We start from the raw sequence: 23,426 nt of genomic DNA on the forward strand, positions 1-23,426 counted from the left end.
CATACAACTAGCACCAAGATTCACATTCTAGAGCAGGGATTCCTTATTTCCAGTTGTAGTAAGAATACTGACAGCATCCCAAGCATGCTAAATAAGCAGCTGAAAAGAAAAGAAAAACTGATATATCTAGGGAGAAACTGGTAATGCATTTTGTGTGTGTGTGTGTGGGCCAGATTACTATGAGCTCAGTGGTCAGACTGAAGAAATGTATTCCTGGGCTGAACAAAGGTACCCTGTTCTTAATTCAAAAGTGCAACTACTTACCCGAATGAGTATTATACACCTGATTTCAACTAGAATCATAGGCAGCACACCAACAGCCCAGACACATATATAAGTCCTACAAACCTGAAATCTGCCCATCTCCTTCCAGAGAGGAATATATCTGGCCTTTAGAAAGTTTTTTAAAATATACATATATATTCACCATTCTTCAAATTTATTACAGAATTATCAACTCTATCCCAATTCAGGTAAAATAATTTTTAAAATTTCATCATGTCACTTCACTTGTGGAGAAAATTGTAAACAAACAACAGCACAACAATACAGCACAGCAGTACAGTGGATCCTTGGCATCTGCTGGGCTTTGGTTCTAGGACCTCCCACAAATACCAAAATCAAGGGTTGCCTTTTGGAATTTTTACTTTTTTGAATAATTTCAAACCATGGAAGTTTCATATGAATCCATGGATAAAGAATCTGTGGATATGGAGGCCGACTGTAGTAGCTGCAGTAACAGGCCTTTCATATTTCCTAGTTGTCCTGATTTAGCAGGGACAATCCCAAATAATTCTCTCTCATCCCACTTTTTCAGCTGTTTTAAAAATGTCCCAGTTTCTCTCTTCTCCTCCCAATTTCCTGCTTTGACCTTAGCTTACTTCAGTTGCTGCAAACTGAGTTCAAAAGACTGAAGTAGTTCTCACTCAGTTAACTCAGCAGGAGGAAGAGAAGAGAAGAGAAGAGAAGAGAAGAGGTGGAATCTTGCCCTTCTTCAGGCAAAAGCAAACTGCTGCACCCTCTCCTATCTTATTTATCTTCCACAGTATTAACTTTGCAGTCTGGACAATACTCTAACCATGCTTGGCCACACCTATTCAGGTTTTTATCTATAAAATTTTTGGAGGGTATCTCCCATGGACAGAAAAATGGCTCCTGGACCCAACATAGCTGTCCACCCTTGCTATGGACTATAATGTGCATTCTGTCATTCATGTCATAGTGTGGCAAATACTCTTTGTTGTATTTGGGAGCTTTCCTGCTCATTTTGCTGAATGAGGTCTCTGGATATGTCCCCCAAGGTCCTACACTGATAACACCTGTGATGGCTGGTGACTACTGAGGGAGGGAAGGAAGATGGGCAGAGTGGCTAAAGTGAGAAGGAGTTGCATCAAATGGTCAGGGATAATAACTTTTTGGTTCTGGGCCCATTCTCCACCCTTGTCACGGTACTAAGAATGCTGAAGTGGTGCAGAACAATTCCTGATATCTAACTGAAACTTAAAGAAAGCTTCCCCTCCAAAGGGACAGGTTTCTGTAGGTAGTCTTTCAGATACACTAATCCCACACCATTTAAAGGCTTTAAAAGGTCATTCACCAGCACTTTGAATTGTACTACATACAAACAATTAGTAGACATTATAGTTCCTGAAGGGAGAATTTCAATGAGTGCAGCACTGTCTCTCTCTCTCTCCTCTATCAGCTGAAATTTTCTGTTGTGAACCAACACAGACCCCTGTCTGCCTTTGTTCCTGGCAACCCTATCACTTCTCTCTCTCTCTCTCTCTCCCTCTCTCTTTCTCTCTCTGATTCTCTCTCTTACACACACACACACACATCAATTCCTCCCTCTTTCATATTGCTCTAAAGCCACTAGCCTCTTCTTCTCACCCAGTGATGGAGGTGGAGATAAAATAACTTTAAGGATAGCTACCTAGTAGGCAGCTGAGCTGGCCTCACCAGGTAGCTGGGGGTGGAGTGTGGAGGATAATACTCAACAGCTCAGGTTTAGCTTGTTGGCATCCTCCCTGGTACTCAGCAACGCCAAGAGGCTGCTCCTTTTTTACTGTGTACCAATCCTGTCCAAGGGTGCCTGATCTTAGCATCCCAGCCCAGCACATATTCCTCCTGTCTTCCCTGGTTGGCATCAGAGCTGGATGATTCAGGGTTGATGATCCTGGACCATGCTGAGTCTTTCCTGCTCCCAGATTGTGCTGCTACTCCTGTTGCTCAGAGGTGAGTGGCTGGAAGGATGCGAGTGTGTATGTGTGTGTGAGTGACATAAAAGTAAATGGAATAGGTACCTTATGGGACTACAGCTCCCAGAATTACTCAGCCAGCATGGCCACTTTTCCATTCTGTGTGTGCATAAGTGTGTAATGAGCTAAGAATGTAAGAACCATTCTTGGTTTCCTGTCCCAGATATTGTGATTAAGAATATCATTCCATGGATCATGGAATAGAGAGGGCTCAAGCCTGCCACCATCCAATATCAGGGTTAAAATTAGATTAGGCCTGAAATTATCAGGCAAAATTAGACTACTAAAACTACTATGGAGCTCAGTTCCATCAGGAATTATCAATTAGAAGTATACTAAATGATCATGAAAACACACACATTTCAGATAGCGATTGCACCCTCCCAGAAATACCAAAGATTTCATGCAGACTGTCCTATAAACACTTACTTGGAAATAAGCTACATTGAACTCATGGACAGGACTTCTAAGCATATACAGGGGCATCACTATGGGGAACAGGGGTATGGACTGCACCAGGTGACACCCTGGAAGGGCACTATTGCACCCCAAACATCTGTCCTTTGGCAGAAATGGGCTGTGGCATTTGCCTGCATCCTTTTAAAATGCTGAAGAGGTGGTTTGAGTAGGATGAGGCTTGGTGGGAAGAGAAAGGAGAAGCCCTAGGTTTTAGAAACTTTTAATTAATTTTTTTATTCTTTCAAAATTTTCTTTTAAAAATCACATCTTACCAAATTTTAACTTTCACCATATGAAACAATGTAAAATGGAACCTCGCCTTATGCAGGGATCCGTTCTGGACCCCCCCCCCCACTTAAGGCGAATTCCGCCTATGCTCAAGCCCCATTCAAGTGAATGGGGCTTGTGCATGCGGTGGCAAAGCGGTGTGGCGGTGCGGTGGTATGTGCACGCCACAGGTGTGCACCCCATTCATTTGAATGGGACATGCCGCCCCTTGCACCCTGTGCGCTCCCGCGCAGCTTGAGCACATATGCTCAAAGCCGAGTATAGCGCGCCCACGTATAATGTGGGCGCACTGTACATGTAAATAGATTTAGACTGTGCATATTGTAATTTAAACGTATAATTTTAACTTTGCTAGTTGTTTATGTCACACCTATTATATTCAGTGATATACAGGAATTATAATTTATGAGTAAGAGTAGTACAAAATATTTTACTAAGGATTCTGTATAGTGTGGTATGGGAGGCGGTCAATGGGGGGGGGGGTGACACCATGAGTTACCGTATGAGGTTGACACCAACCCTAGTGTCCTCTCCTGACTTTTTGCCCTCAAGCACTATGATAGCTGTTGTGATGGCCTGTCTAGAGAATCCAGATCACACATAAGGAGGCAAAATGCACTGTCCTCAATGGCCTTAGCAAACATACACTCTCTTTAAGAGTTGTTTTACTGAGCTAAAGGTAGGTTTACCTCTTGGTCGAAAAATGGGACAGGGAAACTTGTTGCAGCTGTTTTTACTTTGGGTGTTGGAGAAAAAATAGAAGAAGAAAAAGGCCTACTTTGACTCACTGTGTCAAAACACTGTGACTCACAGGCATCCTTGAGTGAGTAGTCTCCAGAAAGTATGCTTTCCCCCTGTAATTTTTGTTTGTAGTTTGGAACTAACTTGTCTCAGTACTTTGGGGACATTGATGGGTCAGACTTGAGTCACAGAATCAGGAGTTGGAAGAGATTCCTAAAATTCACCTGATCAACCTCTGTCAGGATAGGAATCCAAAGTAAAGTATTCTGGAAAGGTGGCCATCCAACCTCTGGTTAGAAATCTCCAACAAAGGAGAGTGTGCTTTTTCCCCTAAAGCAGTCCCCTGAGCAACTTTCTCATGTATAATTTAGGCAGAAGATTATGTGTAGCCCTATTGCAAAATTATAGCAGTTTGACACCACTTTAACTGGCATGACTGTATCCTACAGAATCCTGGGATCTGCAGTTTTGTGGGGCACCAGCACTCTTTGGTAGAGAAGGTGAAAGACCTTGTAAAACTACAAATCCTAGGATTCCATAGCATGGAGTTTCAGCACTATTTCTAAGTGTAGAGGCACTGTATATTAGATATTAATGCACCATGTATAAGATTTGTATGCTGACCTCTAGATGTTCTCAGCTCACATTCTTTCAGTTCATGTGTGAAGTTGGGATTTTTTAATTCCATATCACTTGGCACTTGTCTTTACTGGATTTTCATTTACCACTTTAAAAAACACTATCCCAGTTTAGAGGGATGATTTTGGAGCAATTTACCATTTCTTTTTGCTCCCACCACCTTAATTAACCCCTAGCCCCAAATTTATATTAGAAGAATCTCTAGACCTCAAGCTTGGTAGCTTCACATATTTTGCATTTTCTTTTTAGAATATTATGGGCGCATCCATGTGTGTCCTAATGTAGCTCCAAAACATGTGCTATTAAAGTAATGTATGGGAGGGGTGAATGTATTACTAAATGTTATAAGAACCTTTCATTCAGTTGATAGGTTCACTTAATAAGGTCCTATTTATTTCCCCCCTTTTTGACATATTTATTGTGCCCATTCATTCAATTTATTCAATTTTTTATTCACTCAAAATTTTATTCACTCAAAATTTATTCATTTTGCCATTGCTTTCATGGTAGTCAGATTTTTTTTACATGTCATTTGGTTATTTTTTGGTATTTTAATGCAACATACTTTGTGTTTTCATTGTTTCATAACAACATACTTGAAAGTAGATAAAAATTAATAATGACCTGCCAGTCAGTGTTGAGACCCCCACCATCTTAAAAATGGCTTTGGAATGGATCATTCTCTTGTGCTAGCTGTGCCATCAAATCCTAATTTCAGAAGGAAACATTCAGGATGTCTGCATTCTCTGAGAAGGGTATGAGTCAGATGGTAGGATATGAAGCAGAAGATCTCAAGTGTGGTCTGTAGATGAAGACGATGATGATAATTTCTTTCCCACCTCTCCTCAAGGCTCAAGGCGGGGCACAACCTAGATTAAAACACATAAAACCATTTTAACGCATTAAGTTATAACACATAAACCTAAGACAAATTAAATTAATCCAACATAAAATTAAAAATATACCAGTTTTAAAGTTATAGTTTAAAATAATCTTAGCAGACCTGCTGGAAGAGACAGGTCTTTAATATTGTTTTAAATTCAGACATCATATTCAGCTATTGAATCTCTCCCGGCAAGCCATTCCACAGTTCAGGGGTGGCCAATGAAAATGTTCTCTGGGTGACAGCTGCCAGTCTAGTCCTGGCTGGTTGAAGTAAGGTCCCCAGAGGACCTGAGTGTACAGGACCAATTATATGGGAGGAGGCAGTTATGTAGGTAACCTGGACCTGAACCATGTATGGCTTTAAAGTTAATAACTAACACTTTATACTTTGCCTGGAAGCTAATTGGCACCAGATGAATGGTGGATGATGAGGTCTGGAAAAGTTGTAGGACTGTTGAGAATATTCTACTTGGTCTTGTACTTGATTTATTTTTCTGGCAAGAGAGATATAGAAGTTGGTCATCTGGGACCAGACTGTTGAATAGGCTATAAAATTTTGACCTAGGTTTGTTATTCTCAAATAACTGATGGAGCCTATTTGGACTCCTCTTCAGTGTTGGCAGACCAGAAAGCTTCACTAGTGTTATCAATGGCCACCTGGTGTGCATCTCCACCTGATATATCTTGACACTCTGATCCTCCGGGAAAAACCTTTTACAATCTAGAAAGACCAGACTGGCAGTGACCTCCTGGAGGTCCTTCTCTGTCATCGCTCCAAAAACTTGGATTGACCTGCCGGAAGAGATTCGCCAATTATCCTCACTTGAGGCTTTCAAAAAGGCGACAAAAACCTTTCTCTTCCGGCAGGCCTTCCCTGATAATGTCCAGAACCAATTGAATCCCCCTTTTATTATTTTTCTTATTTGTGATTTGTTTTTAACTTTGATGTATTGTTATGTACTTTTTAAACACTGTTTAATTTTATAGTTGGGAGGGAGGGTTGGGTCGGGGTTTTGTGGGGCTTGTTGTTTTTATTGTTGTATATTGTGTTTTCTTTGTTGTTACCCACCTTGATCCTCAATCGGAAGAGGCGGGATATAAATAAATATTTATTATTATTATTATTATTATTATTGACAGTGGATGTTATCAGACAAGGGAAATTGGAAGTATAATCCAATGGCAATCCGAACGCAATCATGGGGTTTAATGTTATTGCGTGATAGATCACCACACACAATTTTGGGCAATGGGAAGTCAGTCTGAGCGCAATCATGGGGTTTAATGTTATTGCATGAGAGGTGATCACATACAATATCGGGCAATGGCAAGCTATTTCGAGGCAATGGGAAGTCAGTTCGAATGCAATTCGAATTCATGTAAATTCGCTGAACTAGCGAATTCACATGAATGCATTCTGGCCCCACTTTCTTTTCATTTGGAATTAAGAGAAATTCTTCCCGTGTGATAAACTCCAGTATCTGAATGTGCCTGTCTCTTCAATGTCTAACTCTGAGAGATCCTTGGAGCCAAGGTATTATAAGAGGATTAGTTTGGAAAATCACCTATGCCTTTCTCTCAAAGTGCCTTGGTTCTGAACAATCTTCAGCCAGGCCTGAAAAGATAGCATGTGTTAGGATTTGGGTGGTTTGCAACTGTTTTGACTGCTGGTGCTCTTTTTTTTTTGGTTCAAGGTGGTCTTGGATACATCCTTACATGGGTGATGAAATTCTAACTTCCCTTGTATCCAGCCACTGAGTGAGCAGTTTGTCACTATAGGATCCTGGCTGATGAATTTTCCCATTAAAATATTTCTGTTAAAGAAGCCCTGCTTTAGGCCCACAATGTGTTGCCAATGCTGTAGAAAAATATGTGCATTATAATATCACTATAATATCACAGAACATGCGACTTGCCCAGAGAAGGAATTCAGATTATGGTCTCTCACAGTGCTAGTCCAATACCCAAACCACTATACCATGCTAGCTGACTTCTTTTACTTCCTTCAATAACTCTTTAGTTATTGATCGTCTGAACTCTGGGTTTTTTGCATTGCATTGAATGAATTGAATGGCACTTTCTGAGGGCTAGAGCATAACGTAAACTTATAGTGTGAGGAGTTTCCAAATCCTGCTGCCTGGGAAGGAAGTTCAGTTTCCCCCAAATGGAGCCGACCAGTTGAACAACCAGAGCATGTCACTTCCCATTTGTGCATTACAACTTACTGGAAAAAAACCTCAGATATTTTTTTTGTCCTACTGTATTACATCAGCTGGGAAAAAACCTCCCACAAGCCAAAGATATGTTGGGAAATATTTAAATATTTCTCCTCCTGGCTATTCCTTCTTTGTTACATTAAATACTGATACATGAGAAGGGGATGAAATTTGAAGATACTAGACAGGATACTAGCCAAGATTCCGCAACTAGCTCCAGCTGGCTAGTTCCAAGTCTTCCCTTGTCCCTTGGTGGAGAAGCTGTTGTTGCTTACTTATGGGAAGGGGACAGATGAAGGAAGCAGGTCATAGAATGAAGATGTAAGTGCTCTGGACTTGGAGGGTGGTGTCCTCACAAATGATAGGTGCCCTAATTTCCCTTCCCCTCTGGAGCCCAGAGCAGCAGCTTCTCTACCATCTGAATTTCCTTCTCCCTCTGTCCTCTCCCCATGGGTAAGGGGTTGCCATTGACACTTTCCAGGAACTTGGTATCTGCCTGGGAGTAGAGGAGGTTTTGGATGAAGCACAAAGCACAAACTAAATGGCTTGGGCCCAGGGTACTTAGAGGACTGCCTCTCTCCATACAATCCGCCCCGCACTCTCAGATCGGGGGACAAACATCTTTTAAGGGTTCCAGGGGCTAGACGAGATGTCACCACGCAAAGGGCCTTTTCAATTGCGGCCCCTAAGCTCTGGAACTTGATCACCGATGAACTCCGCTCAACCCCCTCCCTAGTCCAGTTTAAAAAAGGGCTGAAAACATATTTGTTTAAACAGGCTTACCCCCAATAGCCCTTATTGTGATTCCCTCCCCCCTTTGCTGCTACAATTGTTAATACTGCTGGCTTGGAAATGTTATTGTATATTGATGTTGTTGTTTTTATTGATATCGATATTGTAGTGTTTTTATTGCTATTTGTCTGTTCGGGGGATGCAACCCCACTGTTGTACGCCGCCTTGATCTTTGGAAAGGCGGGATAAAAATAAAGCTTTTATTATTATTTATTATTATAAACAGCTATAGAACAGGTTCCTGTGCCCTACCCCAAAGAGATATATGTGTGCATAAGCCACACTCTTCTATGTACTTATTTCCTTTACAGGATCCCATTCACATTTAAAGTTGTGTAGATGACAATGTAGATGTATAAATGGTGTGAATTTTGCAACAGCACCTAATTCGGAAGGATGAAAATATCCCATGGTCATGAGAATCATGATCATCAGTAATCTCCCCCTTTCCCCAGTAGTAAAGATTAAATAAAAACATACGAGATCTCATTAAAAGGTAATCAAATTACCAGCAACAATAGTAACAATTTTAAGCATACCTAAAAATGTAAAAGAAGTTTTAAAAAGTGCAGTACTCTATTCCAAGCCTTTTCTTTAGGGTTCAAATTCAGGATAAAAAAGTATTTGACTTGTCCTTTTGTTTCTCAGTGTGTCTACACTGTAGAAATAATGCAGTGTGACACTACCTTAAGTGATGTAGTTCCATTCAGTGGATACTGGGATTTGTAGTTGTATAAGGTCTTTCACCTCCTCTGCCCAAGAGTGCTTCTGCTTCATAAAGTTACAAATCACAAGATTCTGTAGGATGGAGCCATTGTAGTTAAAGTGGTGTCAAACTGCATTATTTCAATAGTGTAAATGCACTTGAGGGGCTTGGCAGATCGCTGTTAAGAGGTGGTGCCACCCTGCACCTGGAAACCCTGGGTTGGGAACATGGCAACCACATGCCACAGCTTCTTTTTGTGTTGTGGAAACGGCACCCTTTCCAGTGCCGCTGTGGCTTTTCCACAGCTCTTTGGTGCAGCACGTCTACATGCTGCGCCAAAGATGCTATCAACTGTACAGTTGGTCAGGTGGAGTGATGCTGGCATAATGGGGATGGGCGGCCAGTCTGTTGAGGGCCTAAGTTATTTATTGTTTAGTGTTTTAGTAAGTGTTAAGTGTTTTAGTATTATGGGTTAGTTTTAGTTTAGTTGTACAGTGTGCCCTTGCTTTACGCGGGGGATCCATTCTGAATTTAAATGAATGGGGCTTGTGCACGCGGTTGTGCAGCAGTGCAGTGGCGTACATGCGCCATGGGCGTGCGCCCCATTAGTCCCTATGGGTCGTGGCGTTTCTTCTCACCGTGTGGCTTTCAGCATATGCTGAAAGCCACGTAAAGCATGCCTGCATATGACATGGGTGCCCTATATATGCACATGTTTGTAAGCCCACTGGGTAACCTTAGGCAAGTCACACTCTCTCAGCTTCAGAAGATAATAATATATTTTTAATAATAATAATAATAATAATAATAATAATAATAATAATAATATATTTATTTGTATACTGCCCTGTGGCGAACCAATCCGGGCGGTTGACAACAGTAAATATCACAGAGTAAAATATAAAATTAAAAACATTATAATCCCTCCCCTCCTTATGTAAGTATTAAAAAATATGACAGATTAAAAACACAATATCAAAACATAAAGCATAATTAAAACAAACTAAAAACCCTGGTGTCCCTCTGGAGATCCTCAACCATCACTAAAGATGGGGCCACGAGAGGAAAGAGGGGATCAGGGAGCCCGGGCCGGGATGGTTAATCTGGAAAGGCCTGCCGGAAGAGATCTGTCTTGAATAATAATGGCAATGGCAAACTCCCTCTGAAGAAACATGCCAAGAAAATCCCATTATAGGTTTGCCTTAGGGTCTTCATTAGTTGGAAATGACTTGAAGGCACACAACAACGAAATCTTTTATCATTTGTCTCTCTTTTTGTCTTCTTTTTCTTTTTATGTTTTTCTTTCTGTATGTTTATGGTTTTGGTTGTGAATTAGATTATGTTAAAAGTAATAAATACATACTTAAAACACATGCACACTTTTCATGACCGCGCTCTTGCCCTGAGATTTCTCTCTCTTATCCTCGGGACTGGAGAAGAGCCTCCAGACCTTGAGATCTGGGAGCCCTGGGAAATAGTTCAACAGGTGCTGCTTTTCTTCTGCTGCAGGGATGCTAACAAAAGTTCAACAGATCTCACTTCCCTCCTGCTACAGAGGGACCCATCACAGGGAAGATTTCACTTGTTTATTTTCTATCTATGTAAATGTAAACAGTAAATATACAAGGGCCTGGCTACATGCATGCATCAATCCTAATTCTGGAAATGTACGTGTGTATGTCTGTGTATGGGTGAAAGAAAAAGGCGAGGGGAGAGTAGAGAGAGAAAAGTTCAAAATGTGGGAGGATCTTGATTTTTCCCTTTGCAACCCATTAAGTGTGCAACATTTCAGGATTTTCTTGTATCATACGATTAGCCCGTGGCATATTTTCACCTGAGCTGAAACAGTTTGTACCTCTCTAGGCCCCATGGAAGGTTCACATTACCTTTGTTCCCATTCCTGTAATGCAATGCTAGGGAGATTGGAATTGCTGGTTATCATCTCTCAGAAGCAGAGCCATTGCAATGGTGGATAAGAAATCTTCTTTTTGAGATGCTTCAGAGGCTTTCATCAACCTGGCTTGACTTGCCATGCTCCAGACATTTCACTGCTGACCAAGTTTTCTGAAATGTATATGTGGACTTACTATACAGGCCTGTCTGTATCTTGGCAGGAGCACTGTAAAAGCCATAGCTTCTGTTCCCTATCTACTTCTAAAGCTTTCATTCTGATTCCCCATTCTGTTTTTCCATTTATAGGTGCTGAAAACAGTCCTGCTCCAAAAGGTAAGAAGCCTCACCTACTCACTGTGAGATATAGATTTTTCTAAGTACCGAAGTACCAAATCAAATTAATCAGGACAAAACAAGTGAAGCAGCAATTTCCAATTTATTAATTACAATCTTGCAAGAAGGGGTGTCTCAAGCAAGTAGGCATGCCTGTCCCAAGTTTTACACAATATTTATAAGACATTTTCTGTTACAATATTTTATCTGAATTTTCATTGGATGATGTACAAACTCTAGAAACTCCCATTACATGTGTATTTTTCCACACCTACTTCACATACAACATACAATGCATATTCATGTAAATTAGTCATTATACATTCATGGATGTGTTGACTAATATTCATACTCTTATTAAGCATATGCAGAAGAGAAAATCTCTTGAACTTTTAGTAACCCAAGTAAAAAAAATGGTGTTCTTAGCATTTAATGAGGATGGAGCTCTCTTATCAGAGACTGGTTTGACTCCCCTTTTTAAAGTGTCCTTCAATTCCAGGTGCAGTCTTTGATGCTTCTTGTGTGTGTGGTGTCTATTTTAAAAACCATCCCTGTCTAAACTCTTAATTTTATTTCTATTCACTTCGTATATACACACATATATACTTATTTATGTGTTAAATTCAAACATTTGTTTCTCTCACTCACAAACATCACAGTGTGGTGGAAATAGGCTCAGCATGCAGAGGGGTGGGGATAGAGAAGCAATTTGGCCTGTAACTAATTCAAAACAAATGAAATAGATTCTTTCCCCATTTGCCTGAAATTTCTTTTACATCCTGGGTTATTTCTCTGAGTCAATTTTGATATTGTAAACTCCTCGGTGCAGGATACTTTCTTTTCATGTGGCCTCTAAAGCACCATGCTCAGTCATGGGGACATGTCTACATGTATGTCTCCCAGAATTAGCAAAGATATCCTTAGAGCACACCCTCCAGCTATCCTGATGTGGTAGGGACAGCCCTGGTTAATCCTCTGTCATCCCACTTTTCCAGCTGCTTTTAAAATGTCCTGCTTTTTCTCTCTTCCTCCCACTTTCTCCCTTTATCCTCAGCTTACTTCCATAGCTGCAAACAGAGTTCAAAGTACAGAAATATTTTGTATTCAATTAACTCAGCAGGAGGAAGAGAAGAGGGCAAAATCTTGCCCTTTTCAGTTGACTCAGGCACAAGTAAACTGTTGCAGCCTTTTCTGTCTTATGTGTTCTTCCTCATTAATAACTTTTGCCATCTTGACCACAATTTGATGGTGCTCAGCCTAATATGTACCAGTTTTCATCTGTGAAATGTTGGGGAGGGGGTATTTCCTACAGATGTAACCATCTGAACCTCATCTCTCTTTTCCAGAGCTTGGGAAAAATAGCTTTTTGTACTATAGCTTCTAGAAGTACCAGCTAGTATGGCCAGTGTCTGTTAATAGTTAGAGCAGAAGTTACTTTCCAAAGCTCTCCTTTCCCCCAGATTCTCTCTGTTTCTCTTAAAAGAAAATAAGTGGTGCTCCAGCTGATACAACCAGTGTTACTCTTTTGAAGATTTGCATGAGATTGCCTGTAGCTAGGGTCAGACATTGATCAGAATGGAGACTACAGTCAAGAAATCAGAAAACTGGGAATAGGAAGGGCAGCGATGAAAGAACTACACAAGATCCAAAAGAGTAAAGGGCAGCTTACTCTTTAGTAATTGATACAATTGAACATTACAATTGAACAACTGGACACTAAAATAAGAATAATCCAAGCCATCGTAATCTCCATGACCATGTATGGATGCAAAAGCTGGACATGAATACAGCTGATAAGAAGAATATCAGCTCAAGTGAGATGTGGTGCTAGAGGAGAGTGTTGAGGATACTGTGGACAGCCAAAACGATGAAACAAATGGGTCCTTGAACAGATAAAGGCTGAAATATCTCTGGAAGCCAAGATGATCTAACTGAGGCTGTCATACTTTGGCCACAACATGAGAAGGCACGACTCACTAGAAAAGACAATAATACTAGGAAAGGTGGAGGGCAGAAGAAAGAGATGACAACCACATGCTAGATGGATAGACTCAATCAGGTAGGTCACAGTCCTATTTGCAGGACCTAAGCAGAGCAGTGAGAGGCAGGGGATCTTGGAAATGTCTCATCCACAGGGCTGCCATGACTTGGAGTTGACTCAAAGGCAATTAACAACAATATTTGCATGACATCCTACCATCTTTGATTCTGCTCTGTTGCCTGTTTTTGCATTCAAGTCAACTAGCATTCACAAAAAGTCCTGTTTTGGTGTGTGATCAATTTCTTTTTGGACTCCCGTACAGAATCTCTCAGTTTCCTTGTCTTTTGCATGAGTTGCATCAGAATGCAAAGCCAGAAGTAGGGGAGAAAGAACAGACAGGAGACAAAAGAGTCAAAATGCACTGCAGGAATACCTATGTGCGAATTGACTAATTTTTCGGTCATATAGAGAAGAGGAAAGTCAAAATAGGTTGGTACTGTGTAAATTGTGGATGTTAAATGCATTGAATGAGCCCATCTGCAAACCCAAGATGCCTTTTAATGGACAAATTGAGTATATCCATGTTCTCTTTTTGCTCATAAATACCAAACTTTGTCCACAAATACCATATAATTCCATTATTTACGTGTCATTGTGTACACCCTTATATTTACACACACTTGTATTTACCCATCTACCACTCCATTGTTATTTTATCCACACCCATCCACCTACATACCTTCCACATTTTTCTGTCTCTCTCTCTCTTTGCCCACAACAGCCACACATTGTTTTTAATTGACTTTGATTTAATCACCTCTACTTCCGACCCACCCTGCTCTTCAGACTTTTGGTTAGGTGTCAGCATTTGGAAACATTTGAAAAGAAACAGGAAACATGAAAGACTTGGTCAGACCAAACCAACCAGCAAGCCAACCAATGCCTTATGCTCCCCAGAAGATATTCAGGCTCTAACTGTTGTGAACCCCCCAATTGAAAAAATTATTCTGCAGTTGTTGAGCAGCAATCGAAAACACCAGTATTTGTTCCTAAGTGGTTTCTACCTGATGCAGAGAGGCAATGGTTAACTAGAGTTTCCTGGCTGATAGAACATGCAGAGATTGGAAAAAGTTATTTTTGGATTACAGCTCTTAGAATGAAATACATCATGATTTATTAAACATATCAATTCGCCTGCATCACAATATTAATTTCTACCACATCTCTCTTGCTACATATTTGGCTCTCATCATTTATTACTTTATCAGTTCTTTCTTATATATACAGTGGACCCTTGGTATCCACTGGGGGTTGGTTCCAGGGCTCCCTGTGGATACCAAAATCCATGGATGCTCAAGTCCCATTAAATACAATGACACAGTGAATGGTGTGTTTATATAAAATAGCAAAATCAAGGTCCATTACATCTAACAGCTCCCTCCCCTCCCCTCCCCTCCCCTCCCCTCCCCTCCCCTCCCCTCCCCTCCCCTTCCCTTCCCTTTATTTCTCTATTTAACCTTTCATGTTCCCAACATTGGTCTAATTGTACCCTAGCAGCTGTCAGGTATGACATTAGGTTTGATTTGACTGTGCAAATAATTTAAAAATCTGTTCTGAAGTGAACATTTTATGATCTAAATTTTTGATTTGTCATTTTGGCTAAAATATGAATTGTGTAGATAATAAAAATGTTACGTATTTATTTTGTGATAATTTGTAATTCCTCTCTTCCCAAGTGCACATGTGCATGCACATGCACACACACGCACACACACACACAGAGAAGATACTTTGCTGTTCCACACTTAATAATAATAATAGTGGTACTGACAACAACAGTGACAACCAGGGCTGCGGAATCAGTACTCCAAATCTTTGTCTCCTATTCCAATCCACCTCTCATGTTTTTCTACTGTCTGATTCCTACTCCTTCATAAATGGCAGATGGATATTAATTAATAATAACAAATTTACTATAGTAAAATGGTAGCACAAGGCATTTCATCACTACCATGTGAATCATCAACCTGCTTAGATTGATGGCACATAAGATATATTTATTTGATTAACATTTTGGAACACAAAATATATGTATTTGATCAACATTTTGGAACAAGGAAACTTTCCCAAATTCATATGAAAATAAATATGCAACAAACAGGAATTTAATATTCTCTGTTTTTAATATGAAGTTGGAGATGGTGTCAGTACATTTCTACTGTATCCAAAATTGCTTGTATTTCTCACTCCACAACCCTAGAGAGAATTATAATAAAGCAGTATATCTACAAGTGTGTGTGGCTTGGATTTCCTATAAAATGCCAACCAGCTACTCTCTGTCCTTCTCCCTTTCTAACACCTTTTCTGGTTCTTTTGAAGTCTGTGGCCAGCCTAAAGTGCACTCCCTTCGGATTGTTGGGGGGCAGAAGGCCGAAGAAGGGGAATGGCCATGGCAAGTCAGTATCCGAGAAAATAGACGACATGTGTGTGGTGGAAGCCTCATCTCATCTCAATGGGTGGTGACAGCAGCTCATTGCTTTGATGGGTGAGTAGAATAAAGAACATGATAAGATTTTGCTGCATGCTTAGGCAATCTCCCTGATTCAGTGAAGACCGAAATACATCATAGAGGGGAGTTAGAGAGACAGCAGTAAGGGGCAATTCAGCAATGGACCAGTTTCTTTCTTTCTTAGTATTTCCTCCTCGTCCTCCTCCTTTGTTGTGCCCTGCCTTTTCCTCAGGTTTGGGACTCAAGATGACATACAAAAGTTAAAACCAGTACAGCTAAAAGCATTTATATCCAAAATGGCATACATTTGTAAGCTGTCATTATATATATTTATAGGTTGCAATAGTTTGTGCACTTGAAATGTTGGTGTCCAATTGAACAATAATTGGAGTCAGCATTAATTATGAGGATATTTGTTTATCCCAATTGCAGAGTCAATTAAAACCCCACAGGTTGATATAAATGCAAATTAGTATTGTCATGAAACATCACATGAAATGCAGTTACTTATGATATGCTAGCAATCAGGTGATTTGTCTTGCTTATTTGATGTTTATATTGTTTTAGCTTAATTTTGCTCCTGGCAAATACACTTTGAGCCAGGAAGCCTCCAGTTCAAATAGCAATGCAACTGAGAACATTGTGGACATGAAACCTACTCCCTGAGCCTTGGACAATCTGCTTGCCTACCTTAAAGGACTATTGTATGTTTTATTGGCAGAATGTATGTGAGACAGTGTTACAGTGTGATCCTATACACGTTAAATAAAAAAAAAAGTCCCACCATGTTCAGTGAAACTAATTCCCAGACCAGGGGATATAGGATTGCAGCCTATTATTGCAAGCAATGAATGGAACATTGATGATTGAGTTGTCACGATCTGTCATTTCTAAATATGCTTATAAATCTCATTGAAATCAGTGCAACACAAATCAAGATGGCTGGGACCAGAGTATAATTGTCCCTCAGTTTATAAACAGTTTGACTCTTCTTGATCCTAGTTTTACAACAACTCTGTGAGACAGATGAGCTTGAGCAAGAGTGCCTTTCAGAAGGCTTCCAAGAGCAAGGACTTAAATTCAGACATTCCCTATTGTAGAAGATATTGACATTTCCTTGACTTCCATAGACCACTGGCTCCATTTATGTACCGGATAAACCTGGGAGAATATGAGCTCCCCAAACCTGCAGACAGCATGGTCTCTGCTGCCATTAGCCAGATCATAGTGCATCCATATTATGCTGGAGATGGACTCAGTGGGGATATTGCATTGGTACGACTGAAGGAACCGGTCACTTTCTCCCGAACTATTCTGCCCATCTGCCTGCCAACTAAAAGAGATCCGGAGCCCTTCCCTGTTGGGATGCAATGTTGGGTCACTGGCTGGGGAAACCTCTATCCAGATGGTAAGTATCACCTTGCAATCTTGTTAGTTCAGGTGTGTATTTGTGGGAAGTTGAAAAAATTACTTAGTAGTTAGCTACAACTCAGTGACAGATGATAGCTTCTATGTCGGTGGGTCAGTGAATCTCGTCTAGGTTTTATTTATTATTTATTTACAGTATCTATACCACTCTCTTCAGCCACAAAGGCTCTCATTAGTTTTAAAAGTTCTATAAGAGTCTTTGTTTTTCTTGGGGAAATGATTTTTAGCCCCTAACATGCCAAAGAGGAACAGTTGTACTATGCATTGCATATTTTGTTGACTTCAGTGGCACTGATCATTTTGAGATGGTTATAGATTAAACGATCGATAATCAATCTGCATCAAGTGCAATGAACTCACATTCAGTTTCACTTACTTCCTTTTCTTGTACCAGCCCCCTTCCTTACTCGGACCCTACAAGAGTTGGAGGTGCCAATCCTCGATGTAGATGAGTGTGACAAAATGTACCATAATGACTCCAATGCTGACAGTGAAACTGAGACCGTGCCAAAAGGCTACAGGCTGATCTATGATGATATGATCTGTGCTGGGTATCCAGAAGGAAAAAAGGATTCCTGCCAGGTAAGAATTATGGATCAGAGCAGCAAATCAACAGTAAAGGATATTATGTATGTAAGTATGCAGGTGCATATGTCATAGCCTCCAGCATTTCATCAGGACACATGTGGCCAAGTAACATCAGAGTGTGGCTATTTATAAAACGCTGTAGGTTTATAGTATAGGTGGGCAATTTCATGTGTTTCCCTGTGTTTCCCTGCATCTCTCATTTCAGGTGATGATAGAAGGAGAACATGAGAAAGATAGACAAAGTGTATGTGTAAATGGATGGAAGTGTATGGTTGTGGTTGGTGTCCAATGTCAGATTCCTTTGAATGACCCATGATGGCAGTTGAGCAGAACCTACAGCATGGCAAAGCTGCTCTAAAGTCATATATAGGGGTGGGGAATATATGGCCCTCCATACATTGCTAGAATGAAACTCCGATGTTTTATCACTCTTGGCCATGCTTTCTTGGGTTGGTGAGAATTACAGTTTGATAATATCCAGAGGGCAACAAGCTGCCCAACCCCATCATACATAAATATTGAGTGTCACCATTTTAAAGAACACAACACCACTATTACTATTATCATCATTGCTGCTGCTCTTACCACCATTTGCTCCTTTTGACCATGGAAGGCCCTCAGAATTTGCAGCTCTTGACTAGAAGAAGCTGAGAGGTAGAGAACGAAAGCTACATGGACACCCTCACTTGATGTAAACATTTAATGCCTTTTACCCATTCCATTTTCAGAAGACTTATGGCTGTTTCCTTCTTTTTTAGGGTGACTCTGGGGGGCCCCTGGCTTGCAAGCAGAACAACACTTGGTACCTGGCTGGATTGGTGAGCTTTGGGTTGAGCTGTTCAGAGCCCAACCGACCTGGAGTTTACACTCGAGTCACCTCCTACATGGACTGGATTCAGCGCACTATTGAAAAGAACACAGCTACCAGCAGTGGTGTCCATGTTTCAACTGCCAAATCTGCCACCTTCTTAGTTCTGCCCCTTCTCCTGGGTATTTTCCACACTAGGGCCCTTTAGTACTGCTGCCTTAAACCTGTTGGAAGTGCCCTTAAAATGGATGCTCAACATTGCACTGATTTTACTACCAGTAAAATCCAATGATGCCTATAACCATGACCATACCCTTATGCATTTCCCCATTCAGTATAATGAGATTTATTCTTGTATCTAGGGACACCTTTCATACTTGTCATTAGTTTATCATAATAATCACAGCTGCTCTTGAAATTATATCTGAACTGGAATGTAGGTTATACATTTTTTAAAGTTTGCCCTGCATCAAGGTTGTCTACCTTTCCCACCACTGCCACCAATTATGATGGATTCCACCAGTCCCTCTACTGTGGTACCAAATATGGGGACATCCTAGATGGCCTCATGGTTCCTTGTGATACAATCCCACTACTGGATACCACTGCCCTCCAATCACTGCTGCTACCACAGACAACATATGTCTGAACTCATCCACACCACTGATGCCTTGGTGGTGTTCTCAGAGGCACAAAGGTATAATACAAACTTTAATTTATTAAATAGAAGTATGACATACAGTCAGCTCTTGGTATCCACTGTATTTTGGTTCCAAGACCTCCCGTGGATACTAAACTTCATGGATGCTCAAGGTTCATTATATACTATGGTCTAGTGAAATGGTGTCCCTTATATAAAATACAAAATTTGCTTTTTGGTATTTTTATTTGGAATATTTTCAAGCCATGGCTGGTCGAATCTATGGATGCAGAATCTGTGGATACAGATGTGGCCAACTATATATACAGTTAAAGGTTCCTTATTTTACACATCCAAATCTTGATTGACTCTATTCTATGATTCTAACTCAGACTTTGATCTCTAACTTTGATAGTCCCATATCATAGAATCATAGAGCTGGAAGAGATCACAAGGGTCATACAGTCCAGACCCCTGCTATGCAGGAAAATCTCTGATTAACTTCAATATACACCCACTTTTAAAAATTCTATTAGATATACAGTGTGCCTGCATCATATGTGGGCGCCTTTTACGTGGCTTCCAGCATTTAATGAATGGCATGCGTGCGCTGCCATGCCACCACGTGCATGAGCCCCATTATCCTCAATGGGACTCGAGCATAGATGGAACTTGCCTTACGTGGTGGAGTTCGGAACGGATCCCCGCATAAGGCAAGGGACTACTGTACAGCAATCAGAAGTGACTCCCAGCATTCCATACTCTCATCTGCCCCAACAGATCCTTACCATGCCTTGTTACATATAGGCCCGAGACAGACTGCACTGCACTGATTCTAGGGTTTTGGAGCACGCAGCAACCACATGCTTCAGAACCATAGAATGTGCTGCCACCATCATGCCAGGCTGCTGTTCATACAGGGTGCGCGTGCATGACACAAGCGTGGCACAGCGTCCACACCTCTGGCCGGTGCGCTTGCATCATGGACGCATCACAGTGCACCAATGGTGCACTTATGATGTTGTCTGCACCAAGAAGAACCCAGTTTTTCCAGGTTCTGTTTGATCCAGAGGGACGCCATGCAGTTTGGCTGCTGTGGTGTCCCTCTGGAGGAAAACTGGGTGCCTCCAGCCCGCCCCTTTGCGGTGGTCTGGAGAGCCCCATAGTATATCACACATACACAATAATACTTTAACCATAATTTCTCTAATAAGCACAACACTTTCCTCTTAGATGTCCATAACATTACACTCCATTACTGTTAGAGCTATGAAGAAGAGGGAACGAAAGGGCTTGTATCTTGAAAATAAGCTTAGAATGCCCTTAAATGAAATGTTCCCCCACAATGAAGAGACTGTCACCAACACGATTCTCCAGTGCTTCTTTTTATATTTTAGGGCTTCATGACTTTACAGCAGTGGCTCCCAAACTCTGTTCCTCCAGATGTTTTGGACATCAGCTCTCAGAATCCCTGACCATTGGTTAAGGTGGTTGAGTTTTCTTAGTCGAAGTCCAAAACACCTGGGAAACTAGAGTTTGGGAACCACTGCTGTAGAATATAGATCCCAAGTAGAAATGACTTCTCTTCCATTTTTTAGAAATTAAAATATTAGAGTCCAGGAGTGTTACTTCTGCTAGATCATGTTGCAGAAGCAAGAGAGATGTTTATTAGTTCATCCATTGGGCCAAGAATACCTTTACACCAGAAGGAAAACTGTGAATTATAGAGAAATTAGGAATAAGAACCATTGTTGCTGAGTGTGGTGCAGTGGTTAGAGTGCTGGCTGGGGAATTGTGGAAATCTAGCTACAGGCCAGTCTCTCACAGCCTCAACAAACCAGCACTAAATGTTGGCCTTGGGGCAGAGTGGGGACATGATGCATGCCCCGATGCTGCCCTGATGCATCATGTGCACCCAACTGCATGATGGATGGTGCCATGGCACTACTTAGGCACTGCATCGAGAATGACTCACACCAAAAGGAGCACCGGAAAGTGCCACGGTGGTGGCAAAGGCACCCTTTCTGTGGTACAAAAAGGAGCTGCTTTTTGCGGCTTTTTGCACCATGGAAAGGTTAAATTGGGACTGTGGCATGTAGTTGTCACAGCCCTGATCTGGTGAGGAAAGGGGTGGCTGCAGGCTACTCCAAAGGGGTGGTCTGTTGAACCCATTAGTCTGTCCTACCTCACAGGGCTGTTGTGGGGATAACATGGAGAGAAGGAGGAGAGGCATGATGCATACCTTAAGATCACTAGAGAAATGAGATAATAAATAAATAAATAAATAAATAAATAAATAAATAAATGGCTATTCATGATGTGGTGAATCCTAGGTTACTGGGGAAAAGAGAATCACTGCAGGACAAAGAGGATGGAGTGTTATTGTTTATGCAGAACCAACTCAAAATGCAGTGGAGGAGAGCCTGCAAAGAGTCCTCCAATCCTAAAAAATTCCAGAGATCAGGATGTAAGAGTGTACAGTAAGGGATCATGAGGGTGCACCCTTGGATTGACTTATAAATTGTATTTTTGTTTGTTTAGGGAATGTTGTTTGTTGTTATTAGGTGCCTTCAAGTTTACCCCCCCCCCCCTCACTTCTGATGACCCAAACTATTGCTTTTCAGATGCATTGGCTGTGCTTGCAGTGAATAATGGGAAATTTAGTACAATAGATCTGGGGGCACACCAATTTAAAAGAGCTGGTATAATCCAGGTATTCATATTTTTGTTGTTTCCAACTTCAAGCCATTTTCAACTTATGGCGACCCTAAATGACCCCATCACAGGGTTTTCTTGACAAGTTTCTTCAGAGGAGGTGACTTGCCCAGAGTGACCCAGTGGGTTGCTAGTTATACACCTTCAAATCAGCTCTGACTGGCTCTGATTGATGGCAAGATTTATTCAGAATAGATTTGTTGTTGCCTTCCTCTAAGGCTCAGGGAGGGTGACTTACCACCAGTGCCACCCGGTGGCTTTCGCTGGCTGACAAGGTATTTGACCCTTAGTCTCCTGGCGGTCTGGTCAAACACTCAAATCACTACACCATGCTGGTTGGTATTGCCAGCATGCAAAGGATGTAGCCTAGATGTGATCCAGGGATTGGGAATAATTCCTTATAATTAGTTATGCAGGCTAGGACTGATTTAAATTTTCCAATACAATATAATACAATACAATAAAACCCTGGAAGACCATAAAATTACCTAGCCCAGATGTCACTGATTTCACAGCTCATGAGCTGCTCTGCTCTCTGATAGAGCAGAATTGCTCTCTGCTGCTCTCTGATGGAGCAGAACTGAAATAAGAACAGTGTACTATTATTTACTTTTATCTGCCATGTGTTCCCTTCCCCTGGGAGCATTAAGACTAATCAGCGGATCCAATTAATTCATCCATTGCAGCTTCTCATTAGTTTAGCTGCTTTACAGCGTCTCCTAGTGCTCAGAATGATTTTCACACATTTTGAGAGTGATTTACAGTAGAGCTTCTTAAACTATCTGGTATGAGGGATCTGCAGAGTTTCACCCCCCATAAAGTGCCAGAGACCAGCACCATATTTGTGCTCATTGATTATAATTGCTTATGTCTCTCCTGGAAACTTGCTGATAACCATTAGCCAATAACTTGTGGATCACCACTTTGAATAACACCGAACTAGAAGTTCTCAGTATTAGTACACAGAACAGTTTCATACCAATTTAACTGATACAGCCAATTCCCAAAGGTCTCTGGGATTTGTACTGTGGTAAGACCCTTTAGATTTTGCTAGAAAGCACTCACTTTCTCAGGTCTGTTTGTAAACCCATGCCACCTTTCATGCTTGCTTTTACTCTCTTTCCCATTCAAAAACAAAATAAAACGAAAAATACAAGAATATCACATTAGTAATTAACACTGAACAAATGTGTGTGTCTGTGTATTCATATAGCTTTTTGTTGTTTTTGAGGTGTGTGTTCATGTTGTTTCTGACTTATGGCAACTCTAAGGCAAATCTGTTATAGGGTTTTCTTGACAGGTTTCTTCAGAGTGGATGTGGCATGGCTGTCCTGTGAGGCTGAGAGTGTGACTTCAAACCCTATACACGGGGCGCTGCCATTGTTATGACACCACGCCGTACTAGAGTTAGGGACCGTGTGGTTGCCGCATGGTCCCTTAACCCTAGTATGCCCCCAGCACGGCGCATTTGGCATGTCTGTACTGCACCTATGATACTGGAACTCTTTCATGGAATTACACCTGATGCTGTAACTCCCTCCCCCAAG

The 23,426-nt window shown here is 41.1% G+C and overlaps 1 protein-coding gene across 1 annotated transcript; it reads left to right on the forward strand.

The window, feature by feature from the left end:
• The first annotated feature begins 2,170 nt into the window (after positions 1–2,170).
• Positions 2,171–18,732, forward strand: LOC149303502 (serine protease 33-like). Its single transcript, XM_089480740.1, has 7 exons — positions 2,171–2,235; positions 8,279–8,377; positions 11,182–11,210; positions 15,571–15,736; positions 16,831–17,108; positions 17,523–17,710; positions 18,475–18,732. The coding sequence occupies exons 1-7, from the start codon at positions 2,171–2,173 to the stop codon at positions 18,730–18,732; spliced, it is 1,083 nt and encodes a 360-aa protein (XP_089336866.1).
• Positions 18,733–23,426: the final 4,694 nt, after the last annotated feature.

Source organism: Sceloporus occidentalis, unplaced genomic scaffold (assembly GCF_023333645.1).
Source record: "Sceloporus occidentalis isolate IW3139 unplaced genomic scaffold, rSceOcc1.0.p SCAF_14, whole genome shotgun sequence".
Taxonomy (NCBI): Eukaryota; Metazoa; Chordata; class Lepidosauria; order Squamata; family Phrynosomatidae; genus Sceloporus; species Sceloporus occidentalis.

Bases quoted from the DNA above. Each gene is read 5' to 3' on its own strand.
- LOC149303502 (XM_089480740.1), top strand. From the start codon at position 2,171: ATGATCCTGGACCATGCTGAGTCTTTCCTGCTCCCAGATTGTGCTGCT. The intron at 2,236-8,278 runs GTGAGTGGCTGG...TACCCCCAATAG, and splicing joins GCTACTCCTGTTGCTCAGAG to CCCTTATTGTGATTCCCTCC. The intron at 15,737-16,830 runs GTGAGTAGAATA...TGACTTCCATAG, and splicing joins GCAGCTCATTGCTTTGATGG to ACCACTGGCTCCATTTATGT.